This window comes from Panulirus ornatus, chromosome 6 (genome assembly GCF_036320965.1).
Source record: "Panulirus ornatus isolate Po-2019 chromosome 6, ASM3632096v1, whole genome shotgun sequence".
In the NCBI taxonomy this organism is placed as follows: Eukaryota; Metazoa; Arthropoda; class Malacostraca; order Decapoda; family Palinuridae; genus Panulirus; species Panulirus ornatus.
This window is the reverse complement of record NC_092229.1, coordinates 43,281,311-43,306,822: the sequence shown is the minus strand read 5'-3', so window position 1 is coordinate 43,306,822 and position 25,512 is coordinate 43,281,311. Positions and strand designations below refer to the sequence as shown.

General features: G+C 41.5%; 1 protein-coding gene across 1 annotated transcript in view; it reads left to right on the top strand.

Annotated features, from left to right (window-relative positions):
• The window catches only part of LOC139748917 (uncharacterized), a 144,314-nt gene that overhangs the window by 59,721 nt on the left and 59,081 nt on the right, over positions 1-25,512 (top strand). The window contains exons 6-7 of the mRNA XM_071662279.1: positions 8,857-8,954; positions 21,849-22,046. Of these exons, the coding sequence (XP_071518380.1) occupies positions 8,857-8,954; positions 21,849-22,046 (296 nt within the window). The remainder of the gene's footprint in view (positions 1-8,856; positions 8,955-21,848; positions 22,047-25,512) is intronic.

Genomic DNA, 25,512 nt, shown 5'->3' with positions numbered 1-25,512 from the left:
TACATGGAGTGTTCAGTGTTGTAAATGGAAATGGTGAAGAGCTTGTAGATTCATGTGCTGAAAAAGGACTGATGATTGGGAATACCTGGTTTAAAAAGCGAGATATACATAAGTATACGTATGTAAGTAGGAGAGATGGCCAGAGAGTGTTATTGGATTACATGTTAATTGATAGACGCACGAAAGAGAAACTTTTGGATGTTAATGTGCTGAGAGGTGCAACTGGAGGGATGTCTGATCATTATCTTGTGGAGGCGAAGGTGAAGATTAGTACGGGTTTTCAGAAAAGAAGAGAGAATGTTGTGGTGAAGAGGGTGGTGAGAGTAAGTGAGCTTGGGAAGGAGACTTGTGTGAGAAAGTACCAGGAGAGACTGAGTACAGAATGGAAAAAGGTGAGAACAAAGGAGGTAAGGGGAGTGGGGGAGGAATGGGATGTATTTAGGGAATCAGTGATGGCTTGCGCAAAAGATGCTTGTGGCATGAGAAGCGTGGGAGGTGGGTTGATTAGAAAAGGTAGTGAGTGGTGGGATGAAGAAGTAAGATTATTAGTGAAAGAGAAGACAGAGGCATTTGGATGATTTTTGCAGGGAAAAAATGCAAATGAGTGGGAGAGGTATAAAAGAAAGAGACAGGAGGTCAAGAGAAAGGTGCAAGAGGTGAAAAAGAGGGCAAATGAGAGTTGGGGTGAGAAAGTATCATTAAATTTTAGGGAGAATAAAAAGATGTTCTGGAAGGAGGTAAATAAAGTGTGTAAGACAAGGGAGCAAATGGGAACTTCTGTGAAGGGGGCTAATGGGGAGGTGATAACAAGTAGTGGTGATGTGAGTAGGAGATGGAGTGAGTATTTTAAAGGTTTGTTGAATGTGTTTGATGATAGAGTGGCAGATATAGGGTGTTTTGGTCGAGGTGGTGTGCAAAGTGAGAGGGTTAGGGAAAATGATTTGGTAAATAGAGAAGAGGTAGTAAAAGCTTTACGGAAGATGAAAGCCGGCAAGGTAGCAGGTTTGGATGGTATTGCAGTGGAATTTATTAAAATAGGGGGTGACTGTGTTGTTGACTGGTTGGTAAGGTTATTTAATGTATGTATGACTCATGGTGAGGTGCCTGAGGATTGGCAGAATGCTTACATACTAAGTGCCATTGTACAAAGGCAAAGGGGATAAGAGTGTGTGCTCAAATTACAGAGGTATAAGTTTGTTGAGTATTCCTGGTAAATTATATGGGAGGGTATTGATTGAGAGGGTGAAGGCATATACAGAGCATCAGATTGGGGAAGAGCAGTGTGGTTTCAGAAGTGGTAGAGGATGTGTGGATCAGGTGTTTGCTTTGAAGAATGTATGTGAGAAATACTTAGAAAAGCAAATGGATTTGTATGTAGCATTTATGGATCTGGAGAAGGCATATGACAGAGTTGATAGAGATGCTCTGTGGAAGGTATTAAGAATATATGGTGTGGGAGGCAAGTTGTTAGAAGCAGTGAAAAGTTTTTATCGAGGATGTAAGGCATGTGTATGTGTAGGAAGAGAGGAAAGTGATTGGTTCTCAGTGAATGTAGGTTTGCGGCAGGGGTGTGTGATGTCTCCATGGTTGTTTAATTTGTTTATGGATGGGATTGTTAGGGAGGTAAATGCAAGAGTTTTGGAAAGAGGGGCAAGTATGCAGTCTGTTGTGGATGAGAGAGCTTGGGAAGTGAGTCAGTTGTTGTTCGCTGATGATACAGCGCTGGTGGCTGATTCATGTAAGAAACTGCAGAAGCTGGTGACTGAGTTTGGTAAAGTGTGTGAAAGAAGAAAGTTAAGAGTAAATGTGAATAAGAGCAAGGTTATTAGGTACAGTAGGGTTGAGGGTCAAGTCAATTAGGAGGTAAGTTTCAATGGAGAAAAACTGGAGGAAGTAAAGTGTTTTAGATATCTGGGAGTGGATCTGGCAGCAGATGGAACAATGGAAGCGGAAGTGAATCATAGGGTGGGGGAGGGGGCGAAAATCGTGGGAGCCTTGAAGAATATGTGGAAGTCGAGAACATTATCTCGGAAAGCAAAAATGGGTATGTTTGAAGGAATAGTGGTTCCAACAATGTTATATGGTTGCGAGGCGTGGGCTATGGATAGAGTTGTGCGCAGGAGGGTGGATGTGCTGGAAATGAGATGTTTGAGGACAATATGTGGTGTGAGGTGGTTTGATCGAGTAAGTAATGTAAGGGTAAGAGAAATGTGTGGAAATAAAAAGAGTGTGGTTGAGAGAGCAGAAGAGGGTGTTTTGAAATGGTTTGGTCACATGGAGAGAATGAGTGAGGAAAGATTGACCAAGAGGATATATGTGTCAGAGGTGGAAGGAACGAGGAGAAGTGGGAGACCAAATTGGAGGTGGAAAGATGGAGTGAAAAAGATTTTGAGTGATCGGGGCCTGAACATGCAGGAGGGTGAAAGGCGTGCAAGGAATAGAGTGAATTGGAACGATGTGGTATACCGGGGTCGACCTGCTGTCAATGGATTGAACCAGGGCATGTGAAGCGTCTGGGGTAAACCATGGAAAGTGTGTGGGGCCTGGATGTGGAAAGGGAGCTGTGATTTCGATGCATTATTACATGACAGCTAGAGACTGAGTGTGAACGAATGGGGCCTTTGGTGTCTTTTCCTAGCGCTACCTCGCACACATGAGGGGGGAGGGGGCTGTTATTCCATGTGTGGCGAGGTGGCAATGGGAACAGATATAGGCAGACAGTATGAATTATGTACATGTGTATATATGTATATGTCTGTGTGTGTATATATATGTGTACATTGAGATGTATAGGTATGTATATTTGCGTGTGTGGACGTGTATGTATATACATTGTGTATGGGGGTGGGTTGGGCCATTTCTTTCGTCTGTTTCCTTGCGCTACCTCGCAAACGCGGGAGACAGCGACAAAAAAAAATATTATCCCTGGGGATAGGGGAGAAAGAATACTTCCCACGTATTCCCTGCGTGTCGTAGAAGGCGACTAAAAGGGGAGGGAGCGGGGGCTGGAAATCCTCCCCTCTCATTATTTTTTTTGATTTTCCAAAAGAAGGAACAAGGAAGGGGGCCAGGTGAGGATATTCCCTCAAAGGCCCAGTTCTCTGTTCTTAATGCTACCTCGCTAACGCGGGAAATGGCGAATAGTTTGAAAGAAAAAGAAAGATATATAAATATATATACACATACACACACATACACACATATATATATATATATATATATATATATATATATATATATATATATATATATATATATATATATATATATATACATCAATTCATGTGTACCATAAAAATATTCTTAAATTACTGAAAATAAGGAAAATGCTTTCATTAGATTAAATCATATGATGTAAATGCCTTACTTCAAATGTTAAGCATCAAAAAACTAAGACAACCAGGACAGACTGATTTTCTTGAAATTACTGAACCTTATCTTGCTTCATCTTCAGCACATCTTCCCAGTAATATGCTAATGTACAAGAAACATTATACATAGTTAGAATCTCTCATTACGCTTGCAATATTTAACATTCATTACAAAGATCTGGATGATATTTATTGAGATAGTATTGCAACAATAATTTGAATATAAGCTGCCTTCTCAGCCCACAAAACCTTACATGAAGAAATGTTCTCAATTTTGGGAAAGTCCCAGTTACTAACTGCACTGTTTAACACTGGAAGAAATTCTGAGTCATCATCAGACTTAAGGACACTCTTTGGAGGCAATTCACAAGCAGTAGCCATCTCACTCATCTTGTCTGCTTCAACGTGCTCTTCACTTATGTACTCTGATGCCAAAAACATCTTCATGGTACCTATTTTCTTCCTTGAGCTGAGAGAGGAAGGTGACTGCCTTCTCCTGGGATAGGTGGACGTGGTTCTCACTTGTGGCGTCACCTCCGTCTGCACACGGGATCCACACCTTTCGCCTGCCCCTACTGCTCCTACATGTGATGCTCCTGTAGGTTTTTGATATCCTCGAGATTACAGGATGACTTATTTATTTTACTTTGTCGGTCTCCCACGTTAACAAGGTAGCGCAAGGAAACAGACAAAAGAATGGCCCAACCCACCCACATACACATGTATATACATATACATCCACACATGCAAATATATATACCTATTCATCTCAACGTATACATATATATACACACACAGATATGCATATATGCACATGTACATAATTCATACCATCTGCCTCTATTCATTCCCATCGCCACCCTGCCACACATGAAATAACAACCCCCTCCCCCCGCATGTGCGTGAGGTAGTGCTAGGAAAAGACAACAAGGCCACATTCATTCACACTCAGTCTCTAGCTGTCATGTAATAATGCACCGAAACCACAGCTCCCTTTCCACGTCCAGGCCTCACAGAACTGTCCATGGTTTACCCCAGACGCTTCACATGCCCTGGTTCAATCCATTGACAGCACGTCGACCCCGGTATACCACATCATTCCAATTCACTCTATTCCTTGCACGCCTTTCACCCTTTTGCATGTTTAGGCACCGATCACTCAAAATCTTTCCACCTCTAATTTGGCCTCCCACATCTCCTCGTTCCCTCCACCTCTGACACATATATCGTCTTGGTCAATCTTTCCTCACTCATTCTCTCCATGTGACCAAATCATTTCAAAACACCCTCTTCTGCTTTCTCAACCACACTCTTTTTTTATTACCACACATCTCTCTTACCCAATTATTACTTACCCGATCTAGCCACCTTACACCACATATTGTCCTCAAACATCTCATTTCCAGCACATCCACCCTCCTCTGCACAACTCTATCTATAGCCCACGCCTCGCAACCATATAACATTGTTGGAACCACTTTTCCTTCAAACATACCCATTTTTGCTTTCCGAGATAATGTTTTCGACTCCCACACATTCTTCAATGCTCCCAGAACTTTCGCCCCCTCCCCCACCCTATGATTCACTTCCGCTTCCATGGTTCCATCCGCTGCCAAATCCACTCCCTGATATCTAAAATACTTCACTTCCTCCAGTTTTTCTTCATTCAAACGTACCTCCCAATTGACCTGCCCTTCAACCCTACTGTACCTAATAACCTTGCTCTTATTCACATTTACTCTCAGCTTTCTTCTTTCACACACTTTTCCAAACTCAGTCACCAGCTTCTGCCGTTCCTCACATGAATCAGCCACCAGTGCTGTATCATCAGCGAACAACAATTGACTTACTTCCCAAGCTCTCTCATCTACAACAGACTGCATACTTGCCCCTCTTTCCAAAACTCTTGCATTTACCTCCCTAACAACCCATCCATAAACAAATTAAACAACCATGGAGACATCAAACACCCCTGCCGCAAAACCAACATTCACTGAGAACCAATCACTTTCCTCTCTTCCTACACGTACACATGCCTTACATCCTCGATAAAAACTTTTCACTGCTTCTAACAACTTGCCTCCCAAACCATATATTCTTAGTACCTTCCACAGAGCATCTCTATCAACTCTATCATATGCCTTCTCCAGATCCATAAATACTACATACAAATCCATTTGCTTTTCTAAGTATTTCTTATATACATTCTTCAAAGCAAACACCTGATCCACACATCCTCTACCACTTCTGAAACCGCACTGCTTTTCCCCAATCTGATGCTCTGTAATGCCTGCACCCTCTCAGTTAATACCCTCCCATATAATTTCCCTGGAATACTCAACAAACTTATATCTCTGTAATTTAAGCACTCACTTTTATCCCCTTTGCCTTTGTATAATGGCACTATGCAAGCATTCTGCCAATCCTCAGGCACCTCACCATGAGTCATACATACATTAAATAACCTTACCAACCAGTCAACAATACAGTCACCCGGTTTTAATAAATTCCACTGCAATACCACCCAAACCCACTGCCTTGCCGGCTTTCATCTTCCGCAAAGCTTTTACTACCTCTTCTTTGTTTACCAAATCATTCTCCCTAACCCTCTCACTTTGCACACCACCTCGACCAAAACACCCTATATCTGCCACTCTATCATCAAACACATTCAACAAACCTTCAAAATACTCACTCCATCTCCTTCTCACATCACCACTAATTGTTATCACCTCCCCATTAGCCCCCTTCACTGAAGTTCCCATTTGCTCCCTTGTCTTATGCACTTTATTTACCTCCTTCCAAAACATGTTTTTATTCTCCCTAAAATTTAATGATACTCTCTCACCCCAACTCTCATTTGCCCTCTTTTTCACCTCTTGCACCTTTCTCTTGACTTCCTGCCTCTTTCTTTTAAACATCTCCCAGTCATTTACATTATTTCCCTGCAAAAATCGTCCAAATGCCTCTCTCTTCTCTTTCACTGATAATCTTACTTCTTCATCCCACCACTCACTACACTTACTAATCTGCCCACCTCCCATGCTTCGCATGCCACAAGCATCTTTTGCACAAGCCATCGCTGCTTCCCTAAATACATCCCATTCCTCCCCCACTCCCCTTACATCCTTTGTTCTCACCTTTTTCCATTCTGTACTCAGTCTCTCCTGGTACTTCCTCACACAAGTCTCCTTCCCAAGCTCACTTACTCTCACCACTCTTTTCACCCCAACATTCTCTCTTCTTTTCTGAAAACCTCTACAAATCTTCACCTTCACCTCCACAAGATAATGATCAGACATCCCTCCCGTTGCACCTCTCAGCAGATTAATGTCCAAGAGTCTCTCTCGCGCACCTATCAGATAGATAAAAAGATAGTTGTTTGTCATTGAAACAGCACTGGTGGTTGATTCGAGGCTGAAACTGCAGAAGTTGGTGACTGAGTTTGGTAAAGTATATGAAAGGAGAAAGTTTAGAGTGAATGTGAATAAGAACAATGTTATTAGGTTCAGTAGGGTTGAGGGACAAGTTACTTGGGATGTGAGTTTGAATTGAGAAAGATTGGAGGAAGTGAAGTGTTTAGATATATGGGAGTGGACTTAGCAGCAGATGGAACTATGGAAGGAAAAGTGAGTGAGGCTTAGGGAGTGGGCGAAGGTTCTGGGAGCGATGAAGAATGTGTAGAAGAAGAGAATGTTATCCAGCAGAGCAAAAATGGGTATGTTTGAAAGAATAGTAGTTCCAACAATATTATATGGTTGCAAGGCTCTGGCTATAGATAGGGTTGTATGGAGGAGGGTGGATGTGTTGGAAATGAAACCTTTGAGGACAATATGTGGTGTGAGGTGGTTTGATTGAGTAAGTAATGAAAGGGTAAGAGAGATGTGTGGAAATATAAAGAGTGTAGTTGAGAGAGCAGAAAAGGGTATGTTGAAATGGTTTGGACATATGGAGAGAATGAGTGAGGAAAGACTAACAAAGAGGTTGTATGTGTCAGAAGTGGAGGGAACAAGAAGCTGGAGACCAAATTGGAGTTGAAAGGATGGAGTGAAAAAGATTTTGAGGGATCAGGGCCTGAACATATTGGAGGGTGAGAGATGTGCAAGAAATAGAGCAAATTGGAACAGTGTGGTATACTGGGGTCAACATGCTGTCAATGAATGGAACCAGGGAATGTGAAACATGGGGTAAACCATGGAAAGGTCTGTGGGGCCTGGATATGGATAGTTAGCTGTGATTTTGGTGCATTACACACGACAGCTAGAGACTGAATGTGAATGAATATGGCCTTTTTTGTCTGTTTTCCTGGTGCTACCTTGCTGGAGCAGGGGTAGCAATGCTGTTTCCTGTGGGACGGGGTAGCGCCAGGTATGGATGAAGACAAGCAAGTGTGGATATGTGCGTGTGTATATATGCATATGTCTGTGTATATATGTGTGCATATGTTGATATGTATATGTGCATGTATGGACATTTATGTATATATATGTGTACATGAATGGATGGGCCATTTCTTCTATGTCTATTTCCTGGTGCTACCTCTCAGACATGGGAAACGGCGATCAAGTATGATGATATAATGTGGTAGTCAAATGCCTTATTGTCGAGGTCAGCTGGGCATTAGCAACACCCCCACCCCACCACTTTTGCTAGAAAATCTTTTCTTGCCTCATCTTGGCCAACTGTTGATGCTGAAAGATTCAGTGTCTCTAAAATCACTCTCCACATACTCAAAAGTTTGATCATCATCATCAAACAGTTCAAGATCTTCTGCCTGGTCCATTAAATCAAGCTAAAAGCCACTCAGATTCCTTTTCAGAAATTTTAGAAACTTTGCTTATATTGGCATGGCTGCAATATGACTGATTTTGGTGAGAAATTTTCAAGCACTGCCTCCTTAGCCACCATTTAGACTCGGTGCATGGCCTTGAAATTGAGAAACAAAACTAGATATATAGATTTCCATCCAGAGGTGTCAGTTAGCTTACATAAGTATCCCCTTTAGTTGATTAGGGATTAAACTGAACAATTTATTTTCCTTATTCTTGAAGGCCGCATCTTTATTTGAAGTTTCCACACAAAATCATTGAACAGTATCATGTTTACCTTATGGTTGTCTCTGTTGAGCTAATACACCTATGGTCAAAGGGGTAACTAAATGAGATGAAAATACATTTACCTTGTTTATGTATCTAGTTTATATATCATGTAATGCAATATTTAAATAGTCACATACCTCTTATGTAAATCATGTAATGCAATATTTAAATAGTCACATACCTCTTATGTAAATCAAATGTTTTAGTATTATCATCCTTTTTCCTTAAATTTTTTACTTTGTTTTCTGTATTTTAGTTCATTTCTGTTTATGGCTGTGTCTCCTACATCCATACTGTTAAAGAAAGTCCCACCAGTAAACTATCATAGGCATGTTTATGAATTTGATTAATGACACAATAATACTGTAGGTAATTGTATTGTACAGGATGTCTTTTTGCCTCATGTGGAGAGTGGCTTGCTTACACTGGTGGGAGCAACAACAGAGAATCCATCATTTGCCCTCAACTCTTCTCTCCTCTCAAGGTAAATTTCTCTTTAACTGCTTGTTAGTATCCTGCAGATGATAAAATGTCATATTTTGAAATTACTTAGTTGAATTGTTTTAGATTGTAATGCAAACTTGTTCCTCTCCAGTTCAACAGCAACCAGTTGGTTTCTCCTCTGTCTTTCTTTCTCCCTGAAAGAACTGCAACCACATAGCCTAGAAAGACGAAGAGAAAGATGTATGCTAATCAAAGTGTGGCACTAAATTGATGTGTTAAACCTGAAATCTCCTCAACAGCGAAGATACAGAGTTGTTAAGTTTTCAAGAGTACCTTGGAATGTACAGAAAATGAATAAAACAAAAGTATATGACAGTCTAGAAAGGAAATTAGAATGATCACTTAATGAATTGCTAGGATGAATAAAAAACATTCATGGAACAACAACAGAAATAGTTTAAAAAGGAACATGACATATGGTTGAAATCATTCCCAGTTAAACTAAAAATCTATAATTATATAATACAGGTGGTAGCTGAGAAGAATAGTTTTTACATCAAGGAAATTGTGTGGTAAACACTTTGTGCTAGCCGTGCCATTTTGGCTGTAGCTTGTTGTAGGCTCTTGTAGGTAAATAGGTACTCTTGCTCTCTCTCTCATTACATCTCGGGAGCTCATACTGGCAGGACGTGTCATTCTAATTTCCTTTCTAGGCTGTCATATACTTTTGTTTTATTCATTTTCGGTATATTCCAAGGTACTCTTGAAAACTTAACAACTCTGTATCTTTGCTGTTGAGGAGATTTCAGGTTTAACACATCAGGTAAGGTAAGGTTACCACTTTGCCAACAAGTCATCAACTTCACAGTGCATTACCATTGACTCCCAAAGTGCTTCTCTTACATTGTGTTCCTTCACTTTCACTTTAATTTGAGTCCTACCTCCGTATTCCCTGTGTGTCGTAGAAGGCGACTAAATGGGGCAGAAGTAGGGGGCTGCAAACCATACTCTTCTTGTATTTCAATTTCTAAAAGAGGAAGCAAAAGAAGGAGTGAGGCAGGGAGTGCTCATCTTCCTTGAAGGCTCAGATTGAGGTGTCTAAATGTGTGTAGATAGGAATATTGGTTGTATGTCTGAGGAAAGAAACTTGAATGTTCTGGCTCTGAGTGAAACAAAGTTCAAGGGTAAAGGAGAAGAACAGTTTGGAAATGTTTGGGAGTGAAGTCAGGGGTTGGTGAGAGGACAAGAGCTATGGAAGGTGTAGCACTACTCCTGAAGCAGGATTTGTGGGAGAGTGTGACAGAGTTTAAGGAAGTGAATTTTAGATAGCGGTGAATAAAACTGAAGTGGATGTTGAGAGAGGGGTTATTATTGATGCATATGCACCTGCCCATGTAAGGAAAGATCATGAGAGGCAAGTGTTTTGGGAATGGATGAATGATTGTGTCAGCAGTTTTGGTGTAGGAGACTGGGTGTCAGTGATGGATTATTTAAATGTGAAGGTAAGTAATGTGGCAGTCGAAGGTATGATTGGAGCACATGGGGTATTCATTGTTATTAATGGAAATGGTGAAGAGCTTGTGGAGTTGTGTGGTGAAAAAAGACTGGCGATTGGGAATAGCTGGTTTTAAAAGAGGGATATACACAAGTATATTCATGCGAGTAGGAGAGATGGTCAACAAGCTTTATTAGATTTTATGATAATTAATAGATGTGTAAAGAAAGACTTTGGATGTAAATGTGCCAAGAGGGACAGCTGGTGGGGTGTCTGATCACCATCTTGTGGAGGCACAGGTGAAGATTTTGAGTTTTTTGAAAGAGAGGAAACTGTTAGGGAGAAGAGAGTGGTGAGAGTAAGTGAACTTGGAGAGGAGACCTGTGTGAGTAAATACCAAGAGAGATTGAGTGCAGAATGGCAAGAGGTGAGAGTAAATGAAGCAAGGTAAGTGGATGAGGAATGTGAGGTATTTAGGGAAGAGGGAAATGGTGATGGCATGTGCAAGAGATGCATGTGGCATGCAGAAGGTGGGAGGTGGGCAGATTAGAAATGGTAGTAAGAGGTGGGATGAAGATGTTAAGTTACTAGTGAAAGAGAAAATAGAGGCATTTAGGCATTACTCTTAGGGAAGGAGGGTAACTGATTGGGACATGTATTAAAGAAGGGTGCAGGGGTTGAAAAAAAAAAGCAAATGAGAGTTGGGGTGAGAGAGTGTCATTAAACTTTAGGTAGAATAAAAAGATGTTTTGTAAGGAGGTAAAGAATGGGCAAAAGGCAAGACAGCAAATGGGAACATTGGTGAAGGGAACAAAAGGGGAAGTGATAACAGGTAATGAAGTGAGAAGATGGAGTGAGATTTTGAAGGATTGTTAAATGTGTTTGAATATAGAGTGGTAGGTGTAGGGTGTTTTGGTGAGGATGGTATGCAAGGTGAGATTATCATAGAAAGTGGTCTTGTGAAGAGAGAAAAGGTGGTGAAAGCCCTGTGGAAGATGAAATGTGGCAAGGTGGTGGGAGTGGATGGAATTACTTTTTAATTTATTAAGAAAGAGGATGACTATGGTGTTGATTAGTTGTAAAAGATATTCATTTTATGTATAGATCATGGTGATGTGCCTGAGTACGGGCAGAATGCATGAATAGTGTCTTTGTATAAAGACGCAGGGGTTAAAGTTGAGTGTTCAGATTACTAAGGTATAAGTTTCTTGAGTTTACCTGGCTAGTTGTGTGGGAGGGTATTGATTGAGAGGATGAAGGCATGTGCAGAGCATCAGATTAGGGAGGAACTGTATGGTTTAAGAAGTGGTAGAGGATGTGTGGATCATATGTTTACTTTGAACAATGTGTGTGAGAAATACTCAGAAAAACAGATAGATTTGTATGTGGCATTTATTGATCTGAAGAGGGCTTATGAAAGGGTTGATAGAGATGTTTTGTAGAAGGTATTAAGAATACATGGTGTGGGAGGTAAGCCACTAGAAGCAGAGACGTTTTTATCAAGGGTGTAAAGTGTATTTATGAGTAGGAAGAGAGGAGAGTGAATGGTTCCCAGAGAATGTTGGTCGACAGCAGGGTTGTGTGAAGTCACCATGCTTGCTTAATTTGTTTGTCGATGGGATGGAGAGGGAGGGAAATACAAGAGTCTTGGAGGGAGGGGTGAGTATGCAGTCTGTGGGGGATGAAAGTGCATGGAAAGTGAGTCAGTGTTTGTTCGGCGATGATATTTCACTAGTGGCTGATTCGAGTTAGAAACTGCTGAGGTTGACTACTGATTTTATAAGTGTGAAAGGGGAAAGTTGAGAGTATATGTGAATAAAAGGAAGGTTTTTAGGTTGCTTGAGGAGCAACTTATTTGGGATTTTAGCTTCACTGGAGAATGATTGGAAGAAGTGAAGTGTTTTAGATATCTGGGAGTGGACTTAGCAGCAAATGGAACCATGGAAGGGAGAGAGGGCAAAAGCAGCAAATGGAACCATGGAAGGGAGAGAGGGCAAAGGTTCTAGGAGTGATGAAAAGTATGTGGAAAGAGAGAACCTTATTTCTGATTGCGATAATGGTTCATTCCATTGACAGCACATTCACCCCAGTATACCACATTGTTCCACTTCACTTTATTCCATGCATGCCTGTAACCTTCCTGCATGTTCAGGCCCTGATCACTCAAAATCATTTTCACTCCATCCTTCCACCTCCAATTTGGTTTCCTGCCTCTCCTTGTTCTCTCCACTCCTAACACATATATGCTCTTTGTAAACCTTTCCTTATTCATTCATTCCATATTTCTAAACAATTTCAACACTTCTTTTTCTGCTAGCTCAACAACATTCTTTTCATTAATACACTTGTATCTCACCCTTCCATTACTTTCCCAATCAAATCACTTCACACCACATATTTTCCTCTAACATTTCATTTCCAACACACCTTTACAACCCTATCTATACCCCATGCCACACAACCATATAATATTGTTGGTACTACTGTTCTTTCAAACATACAGACAGCATACTCACCCCTGTCTCCTAAATCCCCCATTTACATACCTCACAAACCCATCCATAAACAAATTGAATAACCATAGTGACATGGTTGTTTATTTTATGTTTATTTCATTTATTATTATACTTTGTCGCTGTCTCCCGCATTAGCGAGGTAGCACAAGGAAACAGACAAAAGGATGGCCCAACCCACCCTCATACACATTTATATACATAAACGCCCACACATGCACATATATATACCTATACGTTTCAACATATATACATAAACATACACAGACATATACATATATAAACATGTACATATTCATACATGCTGCCTTCATCCATTCCTGTCACCACCCCGCCACACATGAAATGGCATCCCCCCCCTCCCCCCTGCGCACGTGCGAGGTAGCGTTAGGAAAAGACAACAAAGGCCACATTCATTCACACTCAGTCTCTAGCTGTCATGTGTAATGCACCAATACCACAGCTCCCTTTCCACATCCAGGCCCCACAAAACTCTCCATGGTTTACCCCGGATGCTTCACATGGCTTGGTTCAATCCATTGACAGCACGTCAACCCCGGTATACCACATCGTTCCATTCACTCTATTTCTTTCATGCCTTTCACCCTCCTGTATGCTCAGGCCCCAATCGCTCAAAATCTTTTTCACTCCATCTTCCACCTCCAATTTGGTCTCCTGTTTCTCCTTGTTCCCTCTATCTCTGACACATATATCCTCTTTGTCAATCTTTCCTCACTCATTCTCTCCATGTGACCAAACCATTTCAACACACCCTCTTCTGCTTTCTCAACCACACTCTTTTTATTACCACACATCTCTCTCTTACCCTTTCAGTACTTATTCGATCAAACCACCTCACACCACATGTTGTCCTCAGACATTTCATTTCTGACACATCCACCCTCCACACAACCCTATCTATAGCCCATGCTTTGCAAAAATATAACATTGTTGGAACCACTATTCCTTCAAACATACCCATTTTTTGCTTTCTGAGATAATGTTCTCGCCTTCCACACATACTTCAACGCTCCCCGAACCTTTGCCCCCTCCCCCACCCTGTGACTTATTTCCACTTCCATGGTTCCATTTGCTTCTAAACCCACTCACAGATATTAAAAGACTTCTCTTCCTCCAGTTTTTCTTCATTCAAATTTACCTCCCAATTAACTTGTGCCTCAACCCTACTGAACCTAATAACCTCGCTCTTATTCTGATTTAGAGGGTAAAAGCATGTACAGAGCATCAGACGGGGAAAGAGCAGTATGGTTTCAGAAGTGATAGAGGATGTGTGGATCAGGTGTTTGCTTTGAAGAATGTATGTGAGAAATACTTAGAAAAACAAATGGATTTGTATGTAGCATTTATGGATCTGGAGAAGGCATATGATAGGATTTGATAGAGATGCTCTGTGGAAGGTATTAAGAATATATGGTGTGGGAGGCAAGTTGTTAGAAGCAGTGAAAAGTTTTTATCGAGGATGTAAGGCATGTGTACGTGTAGGAAAGGAGGAAAGTGATTGGTTCTCAGTGAATGTAGGTTTGCGGCAGGGGTGTGTGATGTCTCCATGGTTGTTTAATTTGTTTATGGATGGGGTTGTTAGGGAGGTGAATGCAAGAGTTTTGGAAAGAGGGGCAAGTATGCAGTCTGTTGTGGATGAGAGAGCTTGGGAAGTGAGTCAGTTGTTGTTCGCTGATGATACAGCGCTGGTGGCTGATTCATGTGAGAAACTGCAGAAGCTGGTGACTGAATTTGGTAAAGTGTGTGAAAGAAGAAAGTTAAGAGTAAATGTGAATAAGAGTATGGTTATTAGGTACAGTAGGGTTGAGGGTCAAGTGAATTGGGAGGTAAGTTTGAATGGAGAAAAACTGGAGGAAGTAAAGTGTTTTAGATATCTGGGAGTGGATCTGGCAGCGGATGGAACAATGGAAGCGGAAGTGAATCATAGGGTGGGGGAGGGGGCGAAAGTTCTGGGAGCGTTGAAGAATGTGTGGAAGTCGAGAACATTATCTTGGAAAGCAAAAATGGGTATGTTTGAAGGAATAGTGGTTCCAACAATGTTGTATGGTTGCGAGGCGTGGGCTATGGATAGAGTTGTGTGGAGGAGGGTGCATGTGCTGGAAATGAGATGTTTGAGGACAATATGTGGTATGAGGTGGTTTGATTGAGTAAGTAATGAAAGGGTAAGAGAGATGTGTGGTAATAAAATGAGTGTGGTTAAGAGAGCAGAAAAGGGTGTTTTGAATTGGTTTGGTCTCATGGAGAGAATGAGTGAGGACAGATTGAGTAAGACGATACATGTGTCAGAGTTGGAGGGAATAAGGAGAAGTGGGAGACCAAATTGGAGGTGGAAAGATGGAGTGTAAAAGATTTTGAGTGATTGGGGCCTGAACATGCAAGAGGGTGAAAGGCATGCAAGGAATAGAGTGAATTGGAACGATGTGGTATACTGGGGTCAATGTGCTGTCAATGGATTGAACCAGGGCATGTGAAGCGTCTGGGGTAAACCATGGAAAGTTTTGTGGGGCCTGGATGTGGAAAGGGAGCTGTGGTTTTGGTGCATTATTACATGACAGCTAGAGACTGAGTGTGAACGAATGGGGCCTTTGTTGTCTTTTCCTAGCGCAACCTCACACACATGAGGGGGGAGGGGATTGTTATTCCATGTGTGGCGAGATGGCGATGGGAATGAATAAAGGCAGACTATGAATTATGTACATGTGTATATATGTATATGTCTGTGTGTGTATATATATATGTATACGTTGAGATGTATAGGTATGTATATTTGCGTGTATGGACGTGTATGTACATACATGTGTATGTGGGTTGGTTGGGACATTCTTTCATCTGTTTCCTTGCGCTACCTCACTAACACAGGAGACAGCGACAAAGCAAAATAAAGATATAAATTATATTTTTATTATTTTGCTTTGTCGCTGTCTCCCACGTTTGCGAGGTAGCGCAAGGAAACAGACGAAAGAAATGGCCCAACCCTCCCCCATACACATGTATATACATACACGTCCACACACGCAAAAATACATACCCATACATCTCAATGTACACATATATATACACACACAGACATATACATATATACACATGCACACAATTCACACTGTCTGCCTTTATTCATTCCCATCGCCACCTTGCCACACATGGAATAACAACCCCCTCCCCCCTCATGTGTGCGAGGTAGTGCTAGGAAAAGACAACAAAGGCCCCATTCGTTCACACTCAGTCTCTAGCTGTCATGCAATAATGCCCGAAAACCATATCTTCCTTTCCACATCCAGGCCCCACAGAAATATCCATGGTTTACCCCAGACACTTCACATGCCCTGGTTCAATCCATTGACAGCACGTCAACCCCGATATACCACATCGTTCCAATTCACTCTATTCCTTGCACGCCTTTCACCCTCCTGCATGCTCAGGCCCCGATTGCTCAAAATCTTTTTCACTCCATCCTTCCACCTCCAATTTGGTCTCCCACTTCTATTCGTCCCCTCCACCTCAGACACATATATCCTCTTAGTCAATCTTTCCTCACTCATTCTCTCCATGTGCCCAAACCATTTCAATACACCCTCTTCTGCTCTCTCCACCACACTCTTTTTATTTCCACACATCTCTCTTACCCTTTCATTGCTTACTCGATCAAACCACCTCACACCACATATTCTCCTCAAACATCTCATTTCCAGCACATCCACCCTCCTCTGTACAACCCTATCTATAGCCCATGCCTTGCAACCTTATAACATTGTTGGAACTACTATTCCTTTAAACATACCCACTTTTGCCCTCTGAGGTAATGTTCTCACCTTCCACACATTCTTCATCACTCCCAGAACCTTCACCCCCTCCCGAAACCTTTGACTTACTTTCACTTCCATGGTTCCAATCGCTATTAAGTCCACTCCCAGATCTCTAAAACACCCCACTTCCTCCAATTTTTCTCAATTCAAATTTGCATCCCAATTAGATTGTCCGTCAACCCTACTGAACTTAGTTTCTTTGCTTTTATTCTCATTTACTCTCAACTTTTTCCTTTCACACTCTTTTCCAAACTCAGTCACCAATTTCTGCAGTTTCTCACTCAAATCAGCCAATAGAGCTGTATCATTGGCGAACAACAAATGACTCATTTCCTATGTCCTCTCATCCCCAACAGACTGCATACTTACCCCTCTCTGCAAAACTCTTGCATTTACCTCCGTAACCACCCCATCCATATACAAGTTAACCATGGGGATATCACACACCTCTGCTACAGACCAACATTCACTGGGAACCAATCACTCTCCTCTCTACTTACTTGTAGACCATGCCTTACATCCTTAGTAAAAACTTTTCACTGGTTCTAGCAACTTACTTCCCACATCATATACTCTTAAGACCTTCTACAAAGCATCTCTATCAGCCTTATCATATGCCTTTCCCAGATCCGTAAATGCTACATACAAATCTATTCGCTTTTCTAAGCATTTCTCCACACATTATTCAAAGCAAGCACTTGATCCACATATCCTCTACCACTTCTGAAACCACAATGCTCTTCCCCAGTCTGATGCTCTGCACATGCCTTCACCCTTTCAATCAGTACCCTCCCATTTAATTTCCCAGGAATACTCAACAAACTTATACCTCTGTAGTTTGAACGCTTACCTTTATCCCCTTTGTCTTTGTCCTTCAGCCACTCTATCGTAAAACACATTCAACAAACCTTCAAGACACTCACTCCTTTTCCTTCTCACTTCATCACCACTTGTTATTACTTTCCCTTTTACCCCCTTCACTGTTGTTCCCATTTGTTCTCTTGTCTTACGCACATTTGATATTACTTTCCCCTCTTACCCCCTTCACCATCGTTCCCATTTTTTCTCTTGTCTTAGCACATCATTTACTTCCTTCCAAAACATCTTTTTATTTTCCTTAAAGTTTGGTGATACTTTCTCACTTGTATGTGTGTATATTTATATGTTTATTTATGTGTATGTGAGTGGATGGGTCTTTCTTTGTTTCCTGGTGCTATTTTGCTAATGCTGGAAATGACAATCAAGTATGAAAGAAAAATTCAATCCTGGAGTGTACATACAGTCCTGGCAGAAAAAATTGGTGTGATAGGGCCTGCTCCCATATTTTTGCCCATTTGTATCATACCCCTAAAACATGACTTTGAAATGTTGAAAAATGTAGGGGCAGCTCATGGACATTGGTTAAGGGACCCCAGGGGTAGCAACAGGTGGTGGTCACTGTGCCTGGAGCTGTTGTGGTGGGTAAGTATTTATTTTCTCTTGACCCCTTGACTTCCACTTTTTTACACTACACACATGTACTTTGTTGTGGGATTGTGCTTCAATACCTGGCCCCAAGGACTTATCTAAAGATGATACTACTGCTATTTTAGCCTTGTACAAGGCAGAGAATAATATGGAAATAGCTGAAACTACAGGGCTGTCACTACAAACTGTGCAAAGATGGACAAAGCTCCTCATTGACGGTGGTGGCATTTACATTCCCACCCAGAAGAAACGACCTGGATGACCTCATATCACTTTCCATTGCACTCTGAAGATTATCCAACATCAAGTAGACAAGAATCCCGCTATTTCAGCATGACAGTTAAAGGAAGGCAACCTAGATTACTTGGTCATGTGTCTGTATTTTCGATTTGTATCCAGCTTCATGATGACTTGAAATTCAAGGGGTTTATGCCTCTCAAGAAACTGCTTCTGATAGACCGGTAGTGCAAGTATAGACTCACTTTTGCCAAGAAATTTTTCGTGAAATGACAAAAAGTGAAAGAAAGTGTTGTGGTCTGGTGGAGCTACATTTGATGTTAGTGGAAGCCATAGAGGCAAAATGTACTAGAGGCTAGAGGCCAGGTAGTGATCCATACGGCCCTAAGTACATTCAAGCAGCTCTGAAATTCCCAGACTCACTTATGGAGGGTTTTGGTTATAATGGTTTGAGAAGTCATGTGTTTTTACCTTGAAAAGTGATTGTAAATCAGAATCGATACCTGGAGCTGTTGTGTGATGAATTACCTGACTGCTTTGAAAAGACTGGTCATGATATTTCTGTGCAAGATGGTGCACCGTGCCACACTGCTAAATCAGTACATAACTCGTTTGCATTTTATGGTGTGACATACATTCAGGACTGGTCAGGTAACTCACCTGACTTTAACCCTAATGAGAACTGGTGGTCGATCATAAAGTCACATGATAGCAGCCTCTTGATTTCTTGTGTTTGATATGATATTTTCCTTTGAATTGCCATATTTAATGCGTTCAAGACATTAGATGGTGGAGTAATGGTATTAGTATTAAAAACCACAAGTTGGTACAATTTACTGTTTAACCCATTCAGATATATAGATATATTCAACCCTTTAACTTGCCAGCCTTTGGGGTTGGAAATGGGGAATGCAGTTCTCCAAAATCAGTACCTATAAAAGGTGCATGCTCTTATCCACATGATCTACCCCTGGCACCTCACCATGATCCATACATACAAGGAAAATCATAATTAACCAATCAGCAACTCAGACACCCCTTTCTTAAGAAGCTCAGTTGCAATACCATCCAGTTAAACAGCCTTGCCGCATTTCATATTTCACAAACCTTTCAACGTCTCTTCTCTTTTGACTAAACCACTTGCCATGACACTGTTACTTTGCACTCCTTCCTGACCTAAGCCCCTTTCATCTAACACCCTGTTATCTAACACATCAACAGTCCATTAAAGTACTCACTGCCTATCCTATATTACCGGTACTACCCGTCTGGGTATCAGGAGGGCTAGTGATGGATTCGTAGTGAGTCAGCACTTCAGCGTTTGTCAAGTTGCACTTCTCTGACCCAGTTAGCTGTCTTTTCTTTGTGCCTCACCTACACGTGTACTACTGGCATTCTGTCCAGAAAAATGTAATCTCTCCATGTCATACATAACCCCTAACAACTCTTAACTCACACAGCTCATTCTTCATAACTTTAGATTTTCTTGTGGTGAGCTCTGTTTGCTAGCCCTGCCTTTTTACAAAATGTTCAGAGCAATAGATAGAAGTAGTAGGTAGGAACATTTAGGAATGAGCTTTAGGTAGAAACATTAGGTTGAACAAGTTGGTAAGAACATTGGGCAGGAGCGTTAGATAGAAGTAGTGTGTAGGAACATTAGATAGGAGCTTTTACAAACACTGCTAGACTTGCTCCCTGCCAGTAGCCTGTTAAGGGTTAGGCATGAAAGGCTAAGAAGTGGCACTGGAATTCACTAGTTATGGAAACTATTTCTGTGGCTACCTCCCTGAGGGAGGACAGGCATCAGTGATAGATAGAAAGATGGATAGCCTATCCTTTTTGCACCATTCTACAAGTTAAAACTTCCCTATTTGCCACCTTCTTTGATGTTTCTGTTTTGTTTTCATGTTTTTTCACATAATAACCTCCTTCCAAAACATTTTATTATTCTCTTTGAAGTTTGCTGTTGTTCATTCACCTCAACTCTCAGCCCTAGTTCCTTCCTTTGAACTTCTGCTGCTTCCTTTTGTACGTCTCCAAGTCATTTGCAATCCTTTCCTATAACACCCATATACCTCTATTTTCTCAGTAGGAATTTAACTTTATCGTCTTTGCAGTCCCACTACTCACTACCATTTCTCACATACTCACCATCTTCCATCCATATGCCTACATGTCAGCATTGCTTCCCAATACTACTCATTCAACACCTACTCCCCTAGCTTCATTTACACTGAACTTGTGCCATTCTTCTTTCATTCTCATTCCCTGCCTCATTTCCGAGCACTCTTACTTTCACTGGTTTCTTCTCCCCCATTACATTTCCTCTTCGTAAAGCCTTAGAAATTTTCACCCTTACCTCCATCAGTTAGTGATCATATAACCTGTCATCTGCTCCTCTAAATACATTCACATTCAAGAGTCTCTCTTTTGCTTGCCTGTCAGTTAATACCTTATCTGTTTATGCCTACTTTCTATCTTTCCTACCCACCCTTTTATATTCACGTATGTTCCTCTTTTTAAACCAGATGTTCCCAGTCACTAGAATCCTGCAGCACTCAACTCCATGAGCTGTTCATTCTGCCCTTTCACATCACTGAATACCCCTTGCCCCCAAGTTGTGCCTTTGACTGCCACACTACCCACTTTCTGTTTAAATCACCCATCACTGATACCAGTTTCTTGCATGAAAACTGCATGCACATTCATTCAGCTTCTGAAACACTTGACTCTCTTCATCAGTCCTCTCACTTTTAAGTGCAAAAGCATTAACAATCACCCATCTCTCACAATCCATTTTCATTTTACCCACATCCATCTGGGGTTCACTTCTTTACACTCTCTCACCTATTCCACAACTTGTCCTTCGGTAGGAGTGCAACACTTACCTCTGCTCACACACTCACACCAACCCTTGACTCTACCCTCAAAACTTCCCTAATCCATTCTTCCTCCTTACCCTTGATCTTTGTTACAGTCAGAGCTAGAACATCCAAGTCCCTGTCTTCAAACATACTACTTACCTCCCTACACATTCAGACACCCCAGCCTGAGCCTTTGAGGAGAATGACGTCTCCCTACTGGCGCCTCATTTTCTACCAGCTTTCAGAAATTGTAATGCAAGGAGGGGAAGGTTTCCACACCCCCACTCTTGCCCCTCGTAGTTGTCTTCTACAACACTTAAGGAATACTTGGGAACTATTCTTTTTCCCCCTGTCCCCAGGGAAATGTACTGGTAGATTATATTAATGATCACTTGATTTATGTCTTTTTAATGTCATTAACTCTTTCACCATTTATGTAGAATGGATCAAATGCTTTCATTTATCTCCTCTGGGCATTGGTGTTTAAGAACTGAAGATACAGTAATTCTGAACATTATAATTGTTGTTTTATAGGTGTCGAGTCATAACCTTAAATGCTCTCAGTCCAAATAACATCAAGAAGATTCTAAGGAAAGCTCTTCAGAAGCTGAAAATAGCCGTTCACAGAGAAGAACAGGTGATGGGCATTGGAGTGAATACCAAACAGGAAGATTTAGACAGTGAGGAAGAATGCATTGTGGAATATGAAGAAACAGCCAGTGATCCTCAAAGGTTTGTTTCATTATAGAGATTAAAGGAAACAGTAAGTGGTACCATAGCTGAGTGGTTACATTCTTAACTCATAATCCACAAGATGAGACTTTAAACCACTCTCATAAAGTTCCATAAGACCAACTAACCTTTTTCACTTGGATAGTTGCTATTGTGTTAAACTTAAGTTTTATTAGGCGAGACTTTTTTCTGTAACTTGACAAATGCAGGCTTTATAGATCTAAACGCTAGAATATTTGATTCAGAAATTAGAAAATCACTAAAAGCAAAACTCAGACACTAAATAAGATGAATTACCTCAGCAGTTAAACCAATTTTGCTTATATCATCACCAATCAGGAGTCCCTAAGTCAGGCTTCCTCTGTTAGGTATCCAGCCTCCTAACCTTAGTGTTTCACATTGCTTGGCTTTTGTCAGTTCACTGTCTTCCAGTTTGTACTTGACCCAGATGGAAAAATATACAAGGGTTGGGTCAGATGGCATTACTGTTTATGGAGCTCATATCAATGTATTTACGGAGAAGAATGTTGGACTTAACCTTGATTTTCTGCATCTGGCAAGCAAGATTTGAATACAAAGCAAACAAGTATCGGTACAAACCTATATATGTTAATTTGGACTGTAAATATGTGAGCAGAATGTTAAGAAGCTGGTAGAGTAGCTGAAGATTTGGAAGAAAGTTGAGTGAAAAGTTTAGGGAAAATAAGAAATTGTACCAGTGGAGGTGAAAAAGGAAAGAGGTGGACGTAAGAGTGGAAATGCAAATGTGAGAAATAAGGAAGAATTGTTGAATCAAAAGCAGGAGGTTAAAGGAAAATAGAAAAATTGTTTTGAGGGACTGATGAATGCGGGAGAAGGTGAGGCAGCAGTTGTTATATGTTTAGTGGGTGTTCTGATAGGGTTTATCAGAGTGGTATAACTGAGAGAGGGGCATGGAAACATGTTTAACAACAGCAGTAATGCTTTATTGGATAGGATATACAAGATGAGGTGGCAGGGGGATGGAGGTATAGGATTATGGTGAAGAAGAGGCAAAGCAAGGTAGGTCAAGTAGTACAAAAAGGCTTGGCAGGGGTCCTGTGATGCTGATGATGGTAGGTGTCAGATGTAGCAGGACCATGTGGAAGAAGTCCATGGCTGCCAAGTCAACCAGGAGCTCCTGTAGAAAGTGGGTGCGGCTTGCAGCTCCAGGAGTGTGCTGGGGCTGCTGATTTGTGATTGGGAAGCAGGAGGCTCCTAGAGTGTGTGGTGACTGCCGGTTAGTGTTAGGATTGCAGGAGTGCCACAGGTGTGGCCTTAGGTCCCTTGTTGTTACAGCTGCTGCTCATAATGGGCAGAGAATCTCCCATGTGATTCCTGCTGAAGGTGAACTTTGGAGATGAGGCACCACAATGAAACCAGTCAGGAAGATAGAATATCAGGAGTGACTCTGAGACATCTGCTGATGGGTCTAGACACCCTAATGGCAGCTTGAATTTGGAGTCACATTCCCATGACTTCAGGTACCAGAATGGTACACTTGTTATCTAGTGATGAGACAGCTGCTTTACTAACTTCCTGGGATGATACACAGGTTTAAATATTTAAGAGAAGGTGAGGTCAGATCTGTAAGGGATAGCTATTCCTAAAGGATATTAAGAGAAGTTGAAGCTGAATGTTGAAAGCTTCTGACCTTTCTCCTGTTGACGGACTTGAGGTTAAGTCTATAAGAGCAGCGCTAATTATGGAAAGGATTAATTCATTTACAATTACAGCAGCAGCTTTTTATCTGCTACCACTGACATCAAGTATGGTTGTCAGGGATTAATACTGCAGGTGCAAATGTATAGGATGGGCCACCAAATTCGGGTGTGGTCACAGGCTGTCACCCAGTCAAAGGCAAAGTCATTAAAGTGACCTACAATACCCTTCTTTTTTCTTCTTTTATTTTGAGATTAAGGATCGGATGTTGATGAGGCAATTAGTATAGTCGGCTGGTCATCTAGTGTTGGCTGAAGGAGACAGAATCACCTTGGGGGCATGAGTGGCCAGCTGAACTAGGCAAATTTAAGAAGGAAGATGGACAGGTGTGAGATGAAGCTGGGTGGATGGTGGAAAAAGGACATTGACAGCAGGAGCCAAGGGAGGTTGATAGTAGCACTGTAGAGATGTGTCCAAAAGTCTCTCTCAGTTTACTCAAGGGTTCACCAGTTTAGCAGGTGTTCTGGTAGGGTCTGTTGGGGTGGCATAACTGCAATATCAACACGGAAACACATTAAACAACAATGCTTTATTGGATGGGATATACAAGGTGATGTGACAGAGGGCAATGAGCTAATGGAAATGCAGGATTACAGTGAAGGAGAGGCAAAGCAAGGTAGACCAAGTGGTACAAGAAAGGCTTGGCAGGGGCCCTGTGATACTGGCAATGGTAGGCATCAGAAGGAGTAGGAGCATGTGGGTGAAGTGCATGACTGCTGAGTCAACTTGGAGCTCCTTTAGGAGGTGGTTGTGGTCCATATCATGGCTCCTGGACTGTTCAGCGGCTTCCGATTTTTTATACGGAAGCAGGAAGCTCCTGGAGTGTGCAGTAACTGCCATTTAGTGCATGGGTTGCAGGAGGCTCCTGAAGAAGTAGTTGTTACAACAGCCACTCATGATGGGCGGAGGCAATCTCCCATGCGATTCCTGCCAAAGATAGATGGAGATGAGACATTAAGGTGACATTGGTTTTGGAGGATGGAAGAAAAAGGATACACATGCTGAGGCCTTTAGCAAGAAGGGAGATAAAAAGGGCAGTAATGAGGTTGTAGATCAGAAAGGCACTAGTGTGGTTGGAATTAGAGCTGAAATGTTGAAGTATGGAGAAGTGTGATAGATTGGATGCATTTGATTTGGAAGCAGGATGTTGTGCCTGAGGACTGGGTGAAAGCTATTATTGTTCATTCAAAGGGAACAATACTTAGGATGTACTTAGCATGATAGAGAGTTGAGCAAAAGTTACAATATACTTGTGGTTGTGAGGCAGGACTTCTAGAAGTCATCATGGCTTTTTAACACATATAGATGGAGTGATGAGAGAGATGAAAGCAAAACTAGGGAAAAAGGGGTGCAGAGATGGAGTGTGGTCATGAAATATGGTGGCAAGTTTGCTAATGATACTGCTTTTATGCCAAGAGTCAAGAGGAGTTGCAGAAGGTTGTGTGTTTTATGATGCATGTAAGCATAGACTATTGAAGGTAAATGTGAGTAAATGTAAGGTAATGGTGTTTGAAAGGAAACAGTGTGAAAATATAGATTTTGCAAAGTCATTTAGAATGAAAAAAGAAGGAACTGTATTATAGAAAGACTAGAAGAGGTGACAGAATTCAAGTATTTAGTAGTTTTCTATCTCTGGGGTAGGGTAGAGAGAATTCTACCAATTTATTCCTTGCATGTCGTAGAAGGCAGCTGAAAGTGGCAGAAGTAGGGCTGGATACCCTCCTCT